The 22,300-nt window shown below is 39.7% G+C and overlaps 1 protein-coding gene across 1 annotated transcript in view; it reads right to left on the bottom strand.

Annotated features, from left to right (window-relative positions):
- The window catches only part of ITSN2 (intersectin 2), a gene marked incomplete at its 3' end in the record, with an annotated part of 75,689 nt that extends 56,059 nt beyond the window's left edge, over positions 1 to 19,630 (bottom strand). The window contains exon 1 of the mRNA XM_081997443.1: positions 19,093 to 19,630. Within this exon, the coding sequence (XP_081853569.1) occupies positions 19,093 to 19,123 (31 nt within the window). The 5' untranslated portion in view covers positions 19,124 to 19,630. The remainder of the gene's footprint in view (positions 1 to 19,092) is intronic.
- Between the last annotated feature and the right edge of the window lie 2,670 nt (positions 19,631 to 22,300).

Raw genomic sequence — 22,300 nt, 5'->3', positions numbered from 1 at the left:
CAAGTACAGGGGCACAATGACTTCCCTACTCCTGCTGGCCACACTATTTCTGATACAGGCCAGGACGCTGTTGGCCTTCTTGGCCACCTGGGCACACTGCCGGCTCATGTTCAGCCAGCTGTCAACCAGCACCCCCAGGTCCTTTACCGCCGGGCTGCTCTCCAGCCACTCCTCCCCAAGCCTGTAGCCTTGCATGGGGTTGTTGTAACCCAGGTGCAGGACCCTGCCCTTGGCCTTATGAAACCTCATACAGTTGACCTCTGCCCATCGATCCAGCCTGTCTGGATCCTTCTGCAGAGCCCTCCTACCCTCCAGCAGATCAACACTCCCACCCAACTTGGTGTCATCTGCAAACTTACTGAGGGAGCATTCGATTCCCTCATCTAGATCATCGATAAAGATACTGAACAGGGTTGGCCCCAGAACTGAGCCCTGGGGAACACCGCTTGTGACTGGCCGCCACCCAAATTTAACACCGTTCACCACGACTCTCTGGGCTCGGACATCCAGCTAGTTCCTCACCCAGCAAAGAGTACACCTGTCTAAGCCACGAGCTGCCAGTTTCTCCAGGAGAATGCTGTGGGAGACGCTGTCAAAGGCTTTACTGAAGTCCAGGTAGACAACATCCACAGCCTTTCCCTCATCCACTAGGCGGGTTCACTTGGTCATAGAAGGAGATCAGGTTCGTCAAGCAGGACTTGCCTTTCATGAACCCATGCTGGCTGGGCCTGATTCCTTGGTTGTCCTGCACATGCCCTGTGAGCACTCTCAAGACGAACTGCTCCATGATATTCCCCGGTACGGAGGTCAGGCTGACAGGCCTGTAGTTCCCAGGATCCTCCTTCCAGCCTTTCTTGTACATGGGTGTCACATTGGCAAGCCTCCAGTCTTCTGGGACCTCCCCTGTTAACCAGGACTGCTGATAAATGATGGAGAGTGGCTTGGCAAGCTCCTCTGCCAGCTCTCTCAGTACTCTCAGGTGGATCCCATCAGGCCCCATAGACTTGTGGGTGTCCAGGTGGTTTAACATGTCCTTAACTGCTTCCTCCTGGATTGTGGGCAGGTTATTGTGCTCTCCAACCCCGTCTTCCAGCTCAGGGGGCTGAATACCCTGTGGATACCTGGATTGGCTATTAAAGACTGAGGCAAAGAAGGCATTAAGTACCTCAACCTTGTCCTCGTCCTTGGAGACATGTTCCCCGCCATATCCAGTAAGGGATGGAGATTCTCCTTGCCTCTCTTTTTGTTGTTAATATATTTGTAGAAGCATTTTGTCCCAAAGTAAGCAAGGAGATGGCAATCAATTTTGGAGATGGCAATCAATTTTGAAACTCTTCTAATGTATTTCAGCAAAACATTCCTTTGAATAAAATCTGGTAAATGATGTTTCCTCTCAAACTATGAAATTAGAAGTTTTACACGGCATTGTCTTGAATGCGTTAAAATTTTGCAGTTGAAGGAATCACCAGATGCACACCTGTAGCTGTACGACAATTAACATTAACTTCTCATTCAATAGAAGTTAACATCTCACTCAAGAAGCATTTCAAGATCAGCATTCACCCCTCATTCTCATTTTTTACTTCATTAACACACCCCAAGAAGCTCACTGGGTTTTGCACACTAAAGATTTTGTGCACTTCGGCTCAGAGGACTGCGATCACTTTTCTCTGGCACGCAGAGGTGCTGAGCACAGGAGCGCTGCCGTGGCCCCGATAACCTCGGGATCATTGCAAAGCTCTCTACAAGGCAGAGCATGTGGGGTGCATGATTGCTCATCGCACCCCAGCTCCGGCTTTGCTGACTCACATGACTGTGCATATCACACCACTGACCCTAGCCTAGGCAAAAAAAAAAAAAAAAAAGTATCATCACTGCAGCCATAGGCCTTCAGATACATACTCTACCATAAAAATTACGCTGTTAGCCTAGTTTATTTGTTCCCAAATTAAAGACACAAAAGCATTTCTTCAGCAATCACCTCCATGACAGGTTTCTTGCAAGTATAAATTTAATTTAAAAAAAAATTTGACTGTAACCAACATTATTATAGCAACAAGTGCTTCTAGCACAGCCTTAGCGAGCCAGTGCAAGCAGCTACCATCACAGCAAAGTGGTAACTATGAACACACATGTTATCAAAATTACAACATGTGAATATTTCAGGAAACTGAATATACATCCTGAAAAGCCAACCTGCTAAGAATTTATTTTCAAAGGCATGAAGAATTTCAGATTTTCCTTGTCCCTGAGGACGGAGACTAAAAATCTTTTTTCTGGTGATTAATTCCATAAAGATACACTCTCATCTACTGAGGTTTTCTATACATATGGAAGAAAATAATGTAATAGACTTTAAAACCAAAAGCAGACCTCCTCTCACATAATTTGGCTGTTTTGCTTAAAAGTAAATACATAAAAACATACATACTGTGTAAATATAAATTAAAAGAAAACAGATTCCATTCAGACAATTTTATCCACATCTCTCAAGACCTACCAATATTCCATAACTTGAAATTTAAGATGTTTAAAAAGAGATACCACAGTATCTTTTGATTTAGAAGGTTGAATGAAAACATGTACTAAATTCCAACCAGAAATGAGATGGGGGGGTGGAAGAGGCAGGGGAAGCAGTATCCAAAGTCCTTCCAAAGCAGTGATTCTTTACAAGCTTAGTCTAGAAAGTAATGTGGTGGTTTTTAGCAGGAATTAGCATCTAGAGAACAGCTCTCCCAGTCTGATAGTGACATTTTTGGTGCTTGTCTACAGCTAAACAAAGTCCCAGAAAACTAAGCTTTAACCTAGCGTCATTTAAGAGAGAGTGTCTGTCATTTTCAGCCTGAACTAGAACAGGTCATTGTTTTATGAATACAGGTTAATAACCATTGGACAATGAAAGCATTTGTTTAAAATAAAAAAAATTGTTTAAAACACCCAGTACTTACAGTAGGGACCCACAGTGTGGGCATTCAAGCCCCACCCAACACTTCTTATTTAAAAAGATTCAGTTTTTTCCAACACCTACCCCAATATGCAACAAAAACAAAATACAGATCATAACACAAGAGGGAAGGTTAAAGCACTGCAAGTGCTTATTTTTAGCTTAACCAGGTGCTCATGACTCTTTTGATGTTACCATTTGGTGATACAAATATGAAAAGAAAAATCTATGTCCAGAAAGTGTCATTTAAATTAAGATCCCTCAAAATACCAAGCAAAAATACCACATTGGTGTATCTGAAATTAACACTTTGAACAACAGGGATCACAAGGTCTTGGCAATTCCACAAAGCATGTCACAAAACCATTCTTCAAAGTAACTGCCATATTTACTTACAGTACAATTGAGATCATCACAATAAAGACTTACCACAGACAAAATTATTTTGAAACTCCATTCTCCGGTGCAATCACCATCAAAACATGCTACAATCCTCACAAATGCTGTGGTTGCTTCCCAAAGCTACCACCAGCAGTAAAACTGGCCACTCGGCATCACTGCTGAGAAAAATTACACTGACTGGTCTACAACCAACCAAGTTTTGGGCATGTTGAACTGTGACAAAGGGAAGACTACTCCTCTTCTTGGAAGGACGAAGCTGCAGGAAGAGTCAAATAAACATCTGCCATCCAAGGCATTATCATATCAACTTATCTGGCTTAGCTCAAGATTTTTTTGCACTAACACACCATCAATACTAGGACTGAGAAACGTCTTGCCCGTAAGTCAGATCCAGCTAAAGGGAACAATTAATTTTGCCCAGAGACATCGCTGGTGTTCTTCCTTCCTCACAGCCCCATCCCTTCCTCATGGTAAGTCATACATGAATCACAAAACCAAACTGCACGCACCTCCTCTTCACTGACATGTCTCTGATCACAGGACGGGACAAAAGGCATGCATCTGCTTGATGGAGCAGTTGTGAACCTTTGGTTCTCCAGGGATTCTGAGCACCAAGTAGGAGTGAACTACAATATTTTTAAAAATCAGTTCAGCATCAGAAACCAAAATACAGTTCCCACTACATACTCTCAAGACAGGCTTTGCTACAGAAAATGAATAGCACATTACTGCTTTTCTGACTTAGCTTAAATTTCCTGTAAAATTTCAAGAGATAAATAATTTTTCCCAACTGCAGATGGTACAATTTTGGAGGGGAAAAAAAGTACAAACTCTCTGACAAGAAGGTATTTCATAAAAACATTATTCTTCAAAAGAGGTTACTTTGCAATCTCACAACTTCATACATTAAGCAATACCCACCTGGATGAAGCCAACACTGCATTTTTAGGAATCAAAACTCAAGAAATGCTGAACTTGGGAGATTTACCCCACAAAGGTTTTCCCTAGAATAGAGTAACTCTTGCTTTCCCTGGCTTTTTCTGTTTATGAAAAAACACCTTTCTGTATTAGTAACACTTTTGGAAGACAGATGTCAAACTATCTTTTCTAGAGAAGGCTCTGGATAAACATCAGGACTGGCAAGTGTTCTCAAGACCCAACATGGGAAAGCTGGACGCAAGGTCCAGAAATGTCTCAGTAGATTCCTTATACTAGATCAGAAAACCAACAGAGAAAGCTCCCTGGCCACTCGCAGCTCTACAGCATGTTCAAGAGTCCAAAGTCACGTCTGGATTCTACCCACATAGAAAGTCTGTATGGAACAACAAAGACCCACAGAAACAACCCTGTGCTACACATCATTAATATAACATATCTTCAAGACTTCTCTAAAGATGATGAAATACATACTGACTGCACCTTCACGTAACAGGTATTAATATGTAATTCAATGTGGTAGCACTCACAATGTTATAGTGTTGGAAACAAGTGAGTATGCTAGGGATTAAGCATTTTCTGTTCCTTTAAGCTCATTTTAAATAAAGTACATCTTTCTATGATGGAGCGTGAAGGTCTCTTTACGGCAGGACCACAGCATTTGGTAGGACAGCTCCAGAAATGCCTTTACAGCACTGCAGACAGATAATCTTCTGAAGAAAATAAAGGACTTGCTTTGATGGGCTGCCAACAACAGAAACAAACACTGCTCTTTGCTTAAAACAGTAAGCTGCAATGGAAAAAGAAGGGAGAAAAGAAAGCGCAATCCTAGCAAAAAGTATATAGACTTGAAAATGCTCTCTAAGACCTCTGCCACTGTTTAGTACTGTCCACAGGCAAAAGGTAGTTGTACCAAGAGCAGGTACTATTAGTGAAAAGGATAAAGGCAACTTTTCACTTGTGGAAAATCCTAAGACATTTCTCGCATTCTCCAAAGAACTGTGTTTGTTTTTCACTGGTAGGCATTGCTTGTTTTTCTCCAATAAAAACTATGCTCCTACAACCTACAAAGTTAATTAACTCCACAAAGATAATAAACCTAAATTGAATTCCTTGTACACTTAAGTCACAAGGATGAGTGATTATACCACCACCTTTTTAACCATCAAAAAAACTAGCATTAAGCTTCATAATGACCCTAAATAAATATTTATCCCCATGTTTAAAGACGGGGAATTTCAACACAGACATGCAGCAGCGTGCCTCAAGCTGCACAACAAGGGGTTTTCCATAATGCAACCAGCAATCACATTACTGTCTCCCATTAGGAGCCTCAAGAGAGTTGTTTGGTATAAGACATACTGGGATAAATCTAGTAATTCCAGTCGTCTTCTGTCTGTGTTTGTAGATAATTTTCCACAGAATTATTAATTACAGATCAGATTTAATGCTCTCAACTGAGATGTTGAATCATACTTCAGTATGAAGTCACTCAGTGGTGAGTAAACACTCCAGGAGTCTGAAAATACACTGAACATTTTACCATTAGTCCGAATTTCCATATTCCTTATCAGTGTTATTGCTATTTTCAATATTTGCTTCCCTCCTCCGTTGCTGATTCTTTATATCAAACGTAGGAGAAAATGCTGACTGATAACAATCACTTATTCTTATTTAGGTGTGTAAACATGTTATGAACTACTACTGCAGTGGCTTTGGGTCCATCCCAAAGCACCACCTGCTCTTCATCAAGGAATGCACCTCCTATTCCCAGCTCCCATGCTCTCGGGCCACGGCAGGAGCCACATGCAACCTCTTTTCACAATGCACACATTAATCCCACTACTACTTGTCCTACCAGAAATGCTTCACAGAGGCTCTCAGTGTATTAAGCAACGCTGCGGCAATTGCCAGAGGAAAAGGGTATGTCTATGCTTAACAACTTCAGCAGCTTCTTTAATGTATGCACAGTTAAAAGGAAACGCCTGTAGCTAAAGCACGTTAAACAAAGGGAAACATGTTTCTCCTTCAATTTTGTATTTTCTCTAAAATTACAAGAATTGTGCCCATTGCAGCCAAGAGAATTTAAAATTTCCAAGTGTCTCTAATGTGCTAACCAAAAACAACTGTTAGCTGCAGAGAGGCTGCTAAATAGCATCAGGCAAGTGGAGGGCTACACAGATTTGGCCAAGAAATGCTTGCTTAATTGAAGAGCATGTTTACAGAAATGTGGACAAAGCAGCAGTCACATTATGTTTTAGTGTACAAGTCATATTCTCTACATTATGTACAAGGTTTCTAGATATTTTGGTGTATTGAGAATCCTTAGGTTCAGCAGCTCACTAAAATCGAGTATCAGGCTTGTTAAAACTAACCACATGCCCTATGAATCAGCAGCAGAACTCCATAAGATGCAGTATTTCGTCTGATGACACGGTCATTGGTGTCCCCCCACTTCAATACACAAAATCTACCTGTAAAGGAAGAACATTAAGATTTCTGTGCCATGCAATGATCTCAGAGGAGAAACATAATCCTTGCTTTTAGAATGAGCATAATCCCTAAAACAATTTAGATATATATGATAGTCTAGTCCATGCTAACAGTAAAGATCCACTTGTTTTCTGCATTTTACAGCGCAACTTGATGATTCCAAAGCACTTAAACTATCAGTTTATAATCATCTAGCTCATTATGGCTATCCATTTTCAGAAGCTCCTTTTTAATTAAATTACTGCCAAGCTCCACTGAAACATAAAGCAACATACCAAGCAAAATATTAAAAAGCACAACACAGACATAGCAAATTACATCAATTTTACTTGAAGATATGCAACCCCACCAAAATATCTTTTTTTAAAGTTTTTTGAGGTCTACGAATGTAAAAAATACATTGCGAAAGGTGTATAAACATGATTACTCTCATGTACTTTAGCATGCTACCTTTTATACAAGTTTTCTGTAGAATTTGTGACAACTCATTCAACAGTATCTTCTAAACTTTTTAGGAGACAAGATTTCTATTTCTCATCAAAAAGTGCAATTACTGTAACCTATAATATTGGTAAACTCATACTTATTCTTGAAAGCTAATTTAACTTTGCCTTTTCTTACAGCAAAAAATTGGCACACAGACTTGGCTTAACCCAAGCCTTCCCCATACCTAGATTCAATACTAGCAATAAATGTAGAAGTACTTTCTGCCTAATTATGGAAAAACAATGCCATTGAAGTCACCTGTAGTTGAGTTACTGACACTGATGCAGCACATGAAATGAGCCCATTCTTCTATCCAATGACATAGCCATGTCTTTGCCTAGAGTCATAGAATCTTTTAGGTGAAAAGACCCTTAAGATCATCAAGTCCAACTGTTAACCTAGCACTGCCAGTCCATCACTAAACCATGTCCCTAAGCACCACATCTACATGTCTTTTAAGTACCTCCAGGGATGGTGACTCCACCACCTCCCTGGGCAGCCTGTTCCAATGCTTGACAACCCTTTTGGTGAAAAATCTTTTCCTAATATCCAAACTAAACCTCCCGGAACAACTTGAGGCCATTTCCTCTTGTCCTATCACTTGTTACTTGGAGGAAAAAAACCAACACTCACATCGCTACAACCTCCTTTCAGGTAGTTGTAGAGAGCGATAAGGTCTCCCCTTAGCCTCCTCTTCCCCAGACTGAACAACGCCAGCTCCCTCAGCTGCTCCTCATCAGACTTGTGCTCCAGACCCCTTACCAACTTCGTTGCCCTTCTCTGGACATGCTCCAGCACCTCGATGTCTTTCTTGTAGTGAGGGGCTCAAAACTGAACACAGTAGTTGAGGTGCAGCCTCACCAGTGCCAAGTACAGGGGCATGATCACTTCCCTACTCCTGCAATTAATACTTTTGGATGGATTTTAGAGACAGAAGATAAGAGGAATGTCACACCAACAAGAACTTTCCAATGGAAGGTATGAAAAGCTTAAAGTAAGGAATATTATCAAGACATAAAAGAGGCATACTTTGCCAAATTCTCCCCTATCAGCTGCAAGACCTGCCTCCATTTGTTGTTAAGGTAAGCATACTTCCAGCTGACAGACTCCACAGCCTTCCTCCCCAGCATGACACAGAAGATAGAAGATATGCTTACTCTTCAGTTTAGGACAAGTCAGAAGCTTTTTTGATTAAACTCCTGTCAACTTGTATAGCATTCAAGTCTTCAATGAGGAAAATAAAAGTTTTTAGTCACCATGTTTGAGGAAAAAGCCCACCAGAGCTTAGACTAAATTTCTCTAATTCTGAAAAAGAATTTTTTACACTGCTGCTGTTCACCAGCATTCACAAAAAAAATGTACAACTTAAATGAAAATTTACAAAAGGATAATTTGTTTAATTATTGTCTAGCAAATCTCTGTTGAATGCAGCAAAACTAATAAGATTCAGATGAGTTTCCATCTGCAGCAGCTAGTAAATCTTTCCGCATCAGAAGAAATGCGGGCAGTAAAAATATCAGCCAAGAGGATGCAAAACGAACCCTGAAATTAGGTGGAGTAAAGGAAATGATTCTCCTACAAAAACATATGTTGACATAAAATCAGAGCAGAACTCCGTTCAAGGAATATTATAGTAATTTTTGTAGTTCTCATCATTATCTGGCCATTAGAGTAAAAATGACATTTCCGGGTTTTCAGACTGGAGGAGGAAGTCTGGGACCAGGAGGAAGGCTGATGGGCTATATTTACAACAAAGAATTGGGATACAGACTTAGAAGGAAAAAGGAAAAAAAGACGAACCATCAAACTAAAAAAATAATAGTAAAATTACACAGGAAGGGTGGGAGAGAAGGAAAATGAAGAGGCATTTCCCAAATGATCTGTGGAATAAAATTAAATTAGGAGATAATTTAGGAAACAAAACACAGTAATGACCCTGCCAGCTCAGATTGAATATTCACCTAGCAAAGCTCCCAGCACAGAGTGACAGGCTGAGACAAGCACGTGGTGGTACTTCCCCAGGATGTCTTCTCAGCCCACAGTGTAGCTTCTGAACCAGAGGTGGTACCTCATTAATGGAAGGAAAATCCACCTATCTCTAATCACTTAAGGAATCCAAGTAACCTTTTGTCATCCACAGTTTCCTACAGCTCTCACTGTTTATTTGACACTGTGCAAAGTGCTCTGTTTGTTTGATATCTGCCAAAGGTATTTTCATTTGATAGCGGTTAATTCTTGTGTTATCAGAGATCAGTTACCATTGCCTTGCCTACAAAATGAAAAACCACCTTGAAAAGATGACATCTACTGTATCCATTCCCACCATTTCTTTTCCAAGATGAAATGTCCTAGTCAACGTAATTATTCTTCATATAGAAGCTGTTCCGTATCTTTGATCATTCTTGTTACCTTCCTCTTTATAATTTCTAGTCCTGACAGAAAGAAAACATGTAGGGAAAGCTGGAAGAAAACACAAAGGTAACAAAAGCAAGAATAAGTGAGTTTGCTTAAACAGTACTCCTTATAATGTTAAATTACTAGTTAGCATAACCTGCCAACTATATCCAGTACAGATACAATACTACTTTCCCTGCACACTAGGGAGTTTGATTTTAAATATAATAAATTCCAAATTGTCTAATTTATGAACATAAGACCTCTGGTATTGGTTTATACCTTAGTCCCTATTCCTGTCTCCACAGTGGCTCACAGGGCCACTTAGCAAATAGAATTAGGAACAGAGTTCTTCCCTGAGTATTACAGTTTCTCAACTGCCAGAAATCAGCAATTTGGCAGACTTCTTGAACCAAAAGGGCACCAAAAAAAAAAGGGGGGGGGAGGGGGGCATTTAATAGCCATGGCATAGACCTTTCCTCTTCAAGTTTTGATTCCATGTACTCGGAACTTTTGGTTCCAAACCATTTTGAGACAGTGCGTCCCAAAACTGAGCTGTTCATTATGTGAAACAAACTAACCAACAAATCCATTTTCTTCTGCCTGCCTTAAGCTCAATAATTTCACTAGGTATTGCTTACCTTCTCAGTTATAAAAAAACAGCAAATATTCTTTCCTTTGTTAGCCTTTTCTATACTCTTATGGCTTTACAGATTTCTATTATGTCCTCAACTCAGCTGTCTCTTCTCTAAATTGAACTAAAAAGCTCTAATCCATTGAGTCTCCCTTGACACAGGAGTCACGTACCCTCTTTGGCCATCTTTTTCACAGGAATCCTTACTCCGAGTTTAATTCTATTTTTTTCCAGTGCCTCGAGCGTAACAGATCCTGGCAATAGCAGAGTGGATAATTTCCAGAAAGGTGAGCCTAGTGGATGTTGAGTTATTTTCAGGCTAGGTTAAAAAGCACTGTCCATGTATTTCTTAATCCAGTCTGAATACAGAGGATGTGAGAAGTAAAAGAGTGATTCTGCTGGCCTTCCAACCCACATCATCTGTATCAGAAACAGTTTATACATTAACTCACACCTGTATTCCCCTCCCCAAGCTTAAAGATTACTTGTGAAATGCAGTGTTATGAAAGCACTATCATCTGCTGCACTGCAAATTTTACCTGTAGCTCTAAAGAAAATACAAGCGTACTCTTTTCCATACTGTTATACAAGTATCACACCCTGTAACAAGTGCAGAGTTATTCGGTAACAGCAAAACCATGACTTCCAGGAAATTTATGTTTCCTAAAGAAGCAAAAACTGTACTGCAGAGATCACAGTTAAATGCAAAAATATAGTTATGAGAAAAAATGCAGGGGAAAATGTTGGTACATGCTATAAAATACACCACATACTATTAAAAAAAACCTATAACTTTTAAACAAATTATTTCAAAAAACAGCACTAAGACAGCTCTTTGATATTCAGATCATCTTACCTGTTCTTGAGACTCACAGAAAACTTCACATCCAACTAAACCACAAGTGGTTTTAAGTTATTAAAATATCTTCTCTGAAGGTACCCGATAAGAATACTAGTCCCATGAACATTAATATTCTTCTAGCTTTCCAGGGTTTCACCCCTTCTAGCTATCTCAATTATGACTTCAGGTTACTGTTCCATTGTAGGAAAAACAACAGATGTCCTAAAGAACTGATGCAGTATATTGAAAAGCCTGAAAATACGAGAGTCCTAATTGAAGTAATACAGCATAATATAAATACATTTGACAGATTACAATATAAGTCTGAAAATATGTTTAATCTTGCCATTATAATTAGTGGGCTAAACCCAAACTCATTCTGCCAATACCGATTAAAATCGTCTATGTCCTGTTCAAGGTGGCCACAATGATCACAGACGACATGGAATTTAGTAGATGTTTAGATGGTACCACTTCACACAATGCCCATCAACCCTAAATTGCAATAACCACACAAAGTGGTTTATAAGAGTAGTACATTTCCCAAACTTTTGGAGTGAACCCTCCAAGGAAATGAAAATTTTAATAGTCAAAGCCCTTTGAAGCTCAGCCATGTGATAGATTTATGTTTCTGAGTCCCTTCAGCTTAGACTTTAGTCCTCTGGCTCCATTTTGGGGAAGCATTTGTAGATCTTCTTGTGGGTTTTTTGTTTAGGTTTTTATATGCTTTGAAAAAAAAAAAAACAGGAAGTCTCACTGACATCCAAAATGAATAAAGCAGCTTGCATTACAGTATTACTATTCCAGATAAAAACCACCCTGGGTTCCCCACTCAGTGTAATCTTAGCTTATAAAAGATAACACATGACACTAACAAAGTAAAATTTTAGTAAGACAAAGCACCTATAGGCATAAAGTAAGTTAATGGATGAAGCTCTAACACTAATCTTCACTAGGTTATTATCCAGTTTTTTATTTAGCTTATTTTTTACATTTTAGGAGCATAGAATGGGAAGGGACTTCCAAGGTCACTATGTCCAGACTGCTGCTACTCCAACAAACTCTAATACATTAATTCCTTCCTAAAATGCAAGCTCTGCCTTGAGGTGATCAGACTTTTTCCTTGACCATGGTCCAGAACGTCACTGCTGACAGAACAGTTCCCACTCCCAGACCAACTGCACCAACAGCTGATTCCTCACCATTTAGCCTTGTGCTAATATTGTACCTATTTTCCATCGTTAATGTTTATCTTCCTAATAAAAATGAAGAGCAAATTTATTTACTGTTAAGTAGAATGGTAGAATCATAGAATCATTTAGGTTGGAAAACACCCTTAAGATCACCAAGTCCAATCATTAACCTAGCACTGCCAAGTCACTAAACCATGTCCCTAAGCATCACATCTACCTGTATTTTAAAATACTTCCAGGGATGGCGACTCAACCACTTCCCTGGGCAGCCTGCTCCAACACTTGACAACCCTTTTAGTGAAGAAATTTTTCCTAATATCCAATCTAAACCTCCCCTGGCCTCACCAGTGCCGAGTACAGGGGCACGATCACTTCCCTACTCCTGCTGGCCACACTATTGCTGATACAGGCCAGGACGCTGTTGGCCTTCTTGGCCACCTAGGCACACTGCTGGCTCATGTTCAGCTGGCTGTCAACCAGCACCCCCAGGTCCTTTTCTGCCAGGCAGCTCTCCAGCCACTCCTCCCCAAGCCTGTAGCGTTGCATGGGGTTGTTGTCACCCAGGTGCAGGACCCGGAACTTGGCCTTATTAAACCTCATACAATTGACCTCAGCCCATCGATCCAGCCTGTCCTGATCCCTCTGCAGGGCCCTCCTACCCTCCAGCAGATCAACACTCCCACCCAACTTGGTGTCATCTGCAGACTTACTGAGGGTGCACTCGATCCTCTCATCCACATCATTTATAAAGATACTAAAGATGAAGAACTGGCCCCAGTGTTGAGCCCTGGGGAACACCGCTTGTGACCAGCTGCCAAATAGAGTTAACTCCATTCACCACAACTCTTTGGGCCCAGCCAGCGAGATAGGTTTTTACCCAGCAAAGAGTATACCTGTCCAAGCCCCAAGCAGCCAGTTTCTCCAGTAGTATGCTGTGGGAAACAGTGTCAAAGGCTTCAGTAATGTGTAAACACATTACTACACATTACATACAGTAATGGGTAGACAACATCTACAGCCTTCCCCCATCCACTAGGCGGGTCACCTTGTCATAGTAGGAGATCAAGTTGGTCAAGCAGGACCTGCCTTTCATAAACCCATGCTGACTGAGCCTGATCACCTGGTTGTCCCATACATGCTGCGTGATGGCACTTAAGATGATCTACTCCATAACCTTCCCCAGCACCAAGGTCAGGCTGACAGGCTTGCATTTCCCTGGATGCTCCTTTCGGCCCTTTTTGTAGATGGGCGTCACATTTGCTATTTTACCACCAATTATGACCTCTCCAGTTAGCCAGGACTGCTGATGAATGGTGGAAAGTGGCTTGGTGAGCGCTTCTGCCAGCTCCCTCAATAGACTTTGCTGGATACCATCCAGCCCCATAGACACGTGTGTCTAAGCGGTGTAGCAGGTTGCTAACCATTTCCCTTTGGATTATTGGATTAATACGGATGTATGATGGTGGAAGATATACGCCCCTCTGACTTGACCATACAAATTTTCCTCCTTATGAAATGGATTAAGCAAATACAATTAAATAAAAAACAAAAAAACAATCCAGTAAGGTTTTATTTTGGTAGGTTAACAAAGCCAATCTCTTCAGTCTTTCTCAACACTTAATTCATTTCTCCTGGATAACACTGAAGCCTAACTCTGCATCTATTACACTTGTTGAGTTTTCTTCTCCCTCCTAAGCAGATAACCCAAATTCTACCCTATATCCCACAAGATGTCTCACCAGTACACAGTACTCGTTATTTCACCCATCGTATTTTAGGATGCATTTCCTTTCCCTCAAATCATGTAATTATTATGTGATCATATAACACATCCGGTTGTTTTCCTCCTTAGTCACAGCCAACTACTGAGTTCCCAGCATACAGGAAAAATTTTTCTCATCCATAATAGTATGTCTAAAAGATATTTGAAGACAGCACAACAGAAATGTGATGAAATTTAACCAACGATATGCAGTTCATACTGTGTAATTCTGTCTGGAAAAATAACTCCTAAGATTGTGTCATCCACCAATTTAACCGATGTACATTTGATTTTTATTCATGATGCTGCCATAAATAACCGGTAAGACTGGTCTTGAGATAAAAATCCATGAAGAGCATCACTATTACAACACCCTAGTCTAATATTTGCATCTTCTCTCCCTTTTAGCCAGTTATTTCTCTAATAAAGTCCAAACATGGGATCTGTTACACTTTGTCTACAAAATTCAGTTACTGAAGAAAGCAAAAGGTGCAATCTTCCTTTGTTAAAACCTAGTTCCACTTATTCCATCTAACATTTACCCATGTCTAATTATTTCTTCTAAGATTTCCTCTTACATCTTCCATGTGAATCATATTATCCTCATAATCAAATATCAATAAGATACTTGGTATTCCACAATCCTACAGCGCTATTTCTGACTTGTTAAGATTAAAGAAAACATGTAATGCAGCACACACAATTGGAAATACAATTTTTTGCAGGGTGTGATAGTGGAAGATATACACCCCTCTGACCTGAGCATATGAATTTTGCTCCGTATCAACTGACACCACTGTCCTCACTGAAAAGTGAGAGGAAGGATTAATTTATAAGAACACAGAAAATATTTGTCCTTGTCTTAGAATTTCTTTCCTTTTCCTTCTTTTAGATGGGAGAACAAGTTCTGATATTTTCTTTGCAAGGTCCAATTCAGCTTAATGTCTTTATCTACACTTGTTGATATCCAAGTCTACAATTTCCCTATCTACCATGCACACAAAGTTAAGAGTCAGGTTGCATTCAAGTATTTTTTAAGTGAACTGTGATGACCAAGGTTCCGCCTAACTCAAAAAAAAATTGAGACTACAATCTTGAAACAGACTTTAATAGAGAAGATGCAGCAGAACTTAGCATCAGTGAGTGTTTTACCCTTGACACCAGTAGAACCAGGATCTTACTCAACCCATTCATGTCTACCCTAGTCTCCAACACACCTAAACGCGGGGACGCAAAACTCAGTTCTATTCACAGCAGCATAAAGTCCAGTTTGACTTATAAAGGTTGAGAAGCATATGAAATGAGTTATGAGTATTACTTTTTGCACCTCAGTTTATCAGAGGTATTTTCCTGCTGGACCACAAAAAATTATATCAAAAGGAAACAGGTGGTAGGAGGGAAGAGGAAGGACAAATAAAAACATAAACAAAAAAAGCACAGCCAAAAAATTCCAATGGTACTTAAGGAAACAATGTGAAAGATACTGATCAGCAAATACTGCTTTCCTTGCTCCAGCTGGACCGTCAAGATTACATCTCCCCAAACCAAGATCCAGCATCAGCATGGGTATTAAACCCCCCCAAAAATCTAGCCTACAGAAGAAGGGGAGTTAGGAGAACAGCAACATCTTGTAACTGCTCTCCAGCTGTAAAGAATGCATCCCATGGCAGCAAAGGCTACTGCTTCCTGCTCTGTGATGAAGACAGCAGTCACAGAGACAAATTAAGTGGAAGTGCGTTTTAATCATTACAGGCTTTATCCTTTTAAACTGTTGTTTGTGCGTAGTATATTAACTCCTTCTTTAGAAATATAATTGTTGAAGGTATTTGTTATGTAGTGTAACTAAATGCCACTTCCAAAAGTTTTTGCAAGACTTGGGATGAACTCCTAAGAAAGGTTTGTCCAGATAGAGAACTATATGTAAAAAAATACCAGAAACTGGGTTTGGTTTTATCATTTTCACAGAGATAATGATCAATATTCAAACAGTTACAGGACAAAATTAAATCCTCAGTAGGGAATCCTTGATCTTGTTTGTAGACTGGGGAGATAGATACGCCTGGAGTGGCTCTTTAATAGAACCGGACTCCACAGAGATAAATGCCTGTTACCCATCTGGTGCTATATGTATACTTCGTAATTAGCAGCCTTTCTACAAAAGAAAAAACATGTTGCTCTGCCTTACCTGTTCATATAAAATGTCATCACAACCTTTACATTTTGCACGGGAGATAAATTTGTAAAAACTGGCAGGTGAGCCCTGAGTTCCAGAAAAATCAACATGCACTCTTTCAAGTCCTCCTTTCCCTCTTTGAATTTCCAGCCTGTAAGCACGGTGTCCACAAAAGTCACCTTGGACAGCAATGGAGAGTCAAAGGGAACTCCTTTCTGTTCACTATGTCCTTCCCTGACTTTACAGAAGAAAGGTAAGCAGTCTAGCAAGAGCATGTGCCCCTAGAGCACATGACGCCTCAACCCCCTGAAGTTTACATGTGGCCACATAATTAAAAAAAAAGAGTATGCCAGTTCTCAGTATAACATGCAGTTTGGCCATCAGCCACATGCTGAGCCTCGACAGTCTTGGGAGCCTGCTCTGGTGGAGCTGTATTCTGAGTAAAAGCTCAAGGTGCCCTCAATGAAGTTGAGTCTCTCAACCAGAACTGAAGCACACGACTCAGTTACCGTTCTTTCTTGAGGTCCTACGCAGACTTCTCCTTCTCTGCTTAGGTTGGTGACTAAAGTGTTGTAGCATCTTCTACTTGTATTCCTTTGAGACTGAGTATTGTGCTTTGTCATTTGAACCCTGCAGTTCTCAAACTTGGTGTCACCCTGTATCATGTAATCATCCACTTTACACACATGTTCCATGCTCTCCACTCACTTTTCTGTAACACTGAATGCCAAAAATAATCCTGAAACAGAAACTACTTCATGCCTTACGTTACTAGTGAACTAAAAGCTAAGGATATTGTACCTTGATAAGAGGTTTTTTCCCCAGAAGAAAAACACCATTTTCCCCTAGTAGAACACAAACGGAAAGGGTCAACACTCTGCTAATACGAAGGTGTGGCAGGCAGCCAGTGCACAGGCTGCAGCAATACCTAATGGGTTAGTTGCCTCATGCATAACCTCATTCTCCATCTCATGCTTGAAGTCACTACCAAGGTCTAACAACATTATTAGAGGTTTCCACTAAGCAATGAGTGGTAAATGCAGGTGATTACTTTGAATGCAAACTGGTAGTAAGTAGCAGGGAAGAAAAACACAGATTAAACAAGTACAATTTCAACAGCAAAGGTCACTCAGTATTTACCCAGAAATCACATTAAAACTATTTTTTCCTCCACCTGGCTTATGTGAAATTTAATTAATTATCAATTCTGGTAAGAAATATGACTGCAAAACTATACACATTCAAATATTTTGTGAGGAGCAATAGCTTAACTATTGCCTAGTATCTCTCATTCTTATTTGCATTCTCTTACTATGTTTTTCAACACAGTAAAATTCTGTGAGGGAAAAGGATGCAGCTTGTGGCACCATTCCTTTTGAGAGTGATGGACAGTACTGCCCAACGGATTTCGGATAAAGGAAAGCATTGCTCTCCCAAACTAACAGACTTCTGAGATCAAGTAGTGTATGTGCTCAGTACTGTCAGTACACTTACAATCCTCCACTAGAACCAGGGAGTAAAAAGCCAAACCAAAAAATACAGCAAATACAGCAATACAGCAAATTTGTTTTGCATAAATCAACCATGGAAACAGTCAAGAACATAGATCCGCATCCTCCCTGAAGAGTGCTTTTATTTGTTAGTCTTAAATTGAGGAGCAAAAAGCATGTGGCAATTAAAAAAAAGCTTTTTCATTATGTCTGAAAAACTAAAAAAAAAGAAAATTTGGTATTTAGGATTTTCCCTATTATATAAAATACATTGACTCCCTTTACTTCTCTTTTATTGTTAAGTCTGTGAAACAAAGTCTGGAACAAACTGCAGCTAACTGTATAAAAAAAGGTGTTGATCACATCAGTTAATTTTTTAGAAAATGTTTTATGCACACATGACACAGATGCGTAAAACAGAGGTTTAATTTGAAATCTGAACATTCTTCTGCAAAAAAACACTTCCTCTTACCCATCTAATTTATCTCAGCAGTGATGATTTTCTAAATTAGTTAAATAAAGAGCTCTCAGTCTTGCAGTAACCTTCACAGATAAATGACAGAAGAAATACTTTTTCTTACATCTATTTCCCTATTTTTATTAAGGGAAATACTCCCTATCTGGAATATCTGAAGTGCAAAGCACTATTCCTATACTTCTCTTTTCATTTTGGCCAGCTCTGTAAACAACAACATGTAAACATTGAATTTCTCAGCAGATACTTGCAAATTGTGTCTTCACAAATAAGATTGCTCTAGAAATAAAGAGCTCCAACACAGACATACACGCATAAACAATTTTAAAGTTTCAACTGTCAAATATCTTTGAAAGGAAATCACCAAGAAACAAATCAAAAGTTTCTATAGTACATGGGGCACAGAATCAAAAGGAAAATTCTTAACATTTTTTTTTGAGACTAATTATTTCAGTCACTGTAGCAAATTGCTTAACACATTCAAATATTTTGGTTTAAAATAAACAGCATAATATATTATAACAAAACACACCTTATGCTGAATTACGTAGCAGAAAAGGCATGCAAGTTTAATCAACTATTACTTAGCATATTCCCCACTTGAAGTCAGGCAGTATTCACACTACAAGTCACACATTCCTCAGCCCTTTAAATGAACTGAGATTACTAGATGCTCCAGGCGTATCTGTACTCCAAATTACACTGCAGTGTAATGCTTCTACTGAATTTCTCCCAGTCTTACAGTACAAGTTAGGCTACAGGAAGCAATCTGCAGCAAACTGACCATAACACTGCTGCAGGTACTAAAATCAGCATAAAAAAACAAATGCTCCCACCACTACCTAAACAAACCGAACCGAGGTACTCACCATTCACGGCTGTGGGAAACTGAGCCATCATGGTCTTGAATACGTCTTGCTAGCTCTTAGCCATCTGCAACATAAAAACATTGTGCCATTAATAATGCAACAAGGGCAAAACGTAGCTCTGCGCTCCCGCTGAGCAGGGGGAAAGTCTGTCCCTTTTAGCTTACGCTTCCGACAGCAAACAATGCCAGGCTTCAGGCTGCTGCTGAACAAGCCGAAATACATTTGGGAGGGGGTGGGGGAATTTTTTTTTTTTTCTATTTTTTTATAGGGTATGCAGTGCAGTCCTACACCTACTGGTACATTCTTAAAGGAAAACAGTACCAACTGTTTAGCAACTGCTGCATAATGTACACAAACAGTTGACAGCATGTCAGAACATATGGCATGGAGAACGGCCCTCTCTCGGCAGGAGGACCGACCCGGCGTCCTGGCAGATCTTTTCCAGCTCTCCCTGGTAAATATTTATGCATATCCTAAAAGAAGTTCAACACACAGCTCCATAACTGAATGCTTCTGCTGAGAAAAGTGGAAGAACAATTATTACTCAGTCATCCCTTCCACTGCCTCACAAACTATTTACAAAGAAAATGCTCTTACATGATGTATTCCAAAAAAAATGACTTGCCTTAATAAAAATTTGTAGTCAGCCAGATTTCCATAACCAACACAATGAAGTTTTTCCTTCTCTTGAGCTATTGCACAGACTCAAAAGCAGCATTTAAAGAGGTCTCAATATAATTTACGTTCATAATATCAGAGTACTAAGACTTTTGTTTTTCTAGTATGTATCCTTTCAAGAGTACCTGTATTAATGTTACTAATTCTTTAGAATTGCAAAATATTCAGTAACACTCACCTGAGGGATAAGCGTAAGAGCTGCTTTACAAACACAGAACTAAGACAATGCAGCAAGCTTTTGCTTGGGATGAGGTAATTTTAGTTAAATACTGAAATTTATACATCATTGTCCTGTGATCTACATGGAGAAACTATTGTTCAGGATGAAGCTACACAATGAAATTTTTATTTTAATTTTAAAAAATTACATCTCCGATCCCTGTCACTGCCTCTTCAGATACCAAACCTCCCGCCACCAAAAAAATCCTTCACCTCTCAATACAACCACAGATTTTAATATCAAGTACAGAAATATCACATCCCCCACACTCCCTCCCCTGCAAGGAAACTCCTGTACATCTCGTCGCAAAAATCACACAACTGGAAAGCACTCTGGTTTCATGTGTGGACAGGAGAACATTTTTATGAATGTTTTTTGCACATTTCTGCAATAAAAATTAAAACGTCTGGGATCCGTTGTTAACAATCCCCTCTCTATGTATTTTACATCATCATTATTATTATATTTGTTTATTCCTTTGTATGCTTATATATTATTTGCATTATTATTGACATATCCTATAAATAACAACTAAAATTATACTACTGTAATAGGCCACAAATTTTTCATTCTCACTGGGTCATTTGTAAACCTCATAGCCACATATGCACCCGGTCCCCCTGCAAACGAAAGAAGAACAGTATTTTATCTGAAGTTACCTTGCTCTGTGTTGTGTTGCTTATGTAACTGTCCGGCGAGGAATGAACGATTATTTTTTATTTTTATTCTTTTAAATCTGACACATTACAGACCAGTGTCATTAAGATACCTGACATTCCGGGGGGGTTTTATATACATTACACATACATACATTTGTGTATATACATACACACATATACATATGTATTTAAAAAAATAAGTAAATTGAATTATTAGAGAGTCCAAATGATCTCTCAGGGTGACATTAGGTATCAGCTGCAGAAAGATGAAAAAAGAAAGCATGGATCTATTCCAAGACATTAATTCTAAAACAAATCAGAGTATTTTTAGGTTGCTTCCAGCATCCCTTCCTAGGCCTTACCAGCAACCTACTCAGAGACACTTGAAATCTATACATAGCCTTCCCCAAAAATGCTTCCAATGTTGTTAAACATTCCTACAGCATGTTTCTCTGCAAAAGCTGTTCTGTCAAGGAGGGCTAAAAGAGAACCTGAAACCATGATACACAAGTGAGATGCTGGAAAACATCCCCAGAATCAAAAGAGCAAAGCTCAGTAGAGCTCTGTATTGACAGAGATTTCCACCTGCGTGTGACTTGTTCTAGATTTACAGTCTTATTGGATAAAGGCTACACATTTGATCTTTCCTCCAACATATTTTATTCTCTTATTTTCAGATCACTTTTAGGGTTTTTTAAGTGAGTCATTACAATAGAGTCACAGAACCATAGAGTATCCCAAGTTGGAAGGGACCCACAAGAATCAGAGAGTCCAACTTCAGACTCCACACAGGACAACATAAAAGTTAAACCATATATCTAAGAGCATCCAAACACTTCATGAACACCAACTGGCTTGGGGCCATGACCACTTCCCTGGGGAGCTTGTTCCAGTGCACGACCACCCTCTCAGTGGAGAACTTCTTTCTAATACCCAATCTTAACTTCCCCCGACACAGCTTTAAGTCATTCCCTTACATGCCATCACTGTAGAGAACAAGTCCTTCATCACTCCCCATCATGAGGAAGCTGTAGACAGCAATAAGGTCACCCCTCAGTCTCTTCTTCTCTAAGCTGAACAAACCTAGGACTCAGCTGCTCCTCATAACTGACTAGTCCTTTCATCATCTTTGTTGCCCTCCTTTGGACACATTCTTACATTGTGGAGCCCCAAACTGCACACGGTACTCGAGGTGAAGTACTCACAGTACAAGTCTGATAATTATCTGACAATACGAGTCTGATAATAAACTGATTAACTCTTAAAGCCCAAAATCATAAAGATATATTTAAAAAATACTTTCTACAACTTACAGCTATACAGAAAGTCAGACTTTGCCTTCTTTGGTTTTGCTGACATGGCTCATGTAGATTGAGCTTTCTAAACTCTGAACCGTGGACCGCGTCAGTGGGAGAAGCAGCCCGGGCAATTTCATGCACACAAAACGTGTAAATGTTTTCTTCCTCATTGTGAGGTCACCTGGAGTCTCAACTATACCATATTTTGAAATTAATTTAAATGGAAAAATTTTGAGGTCAAAGTCCTCACCTTAGCTTGATGAGAGTCTTTCCTATTTATGAAAGCTCTGCACCTATGGACCACACGTGTTCCTGGTTCATTTTCATCAGCTGGGGTAACTCCAGCCCACTGT

This window comes from Phaethon aethereus (genome assembly GCF_964289735.1).
Source record: "Phaethon aethereus genome assembly, chromosome: 3".
NCBI lineage: Eukaryota > Metazoa > Chordata > Aves > Phaethontiformes > Phaethontidae > Phaethon > Phaethon aethereus.
The sequence above is the reverse complement of the archived record's forward strand: the minus strand, read 5'-3'. Positions and strand labels throughout refer to the sequence as shown.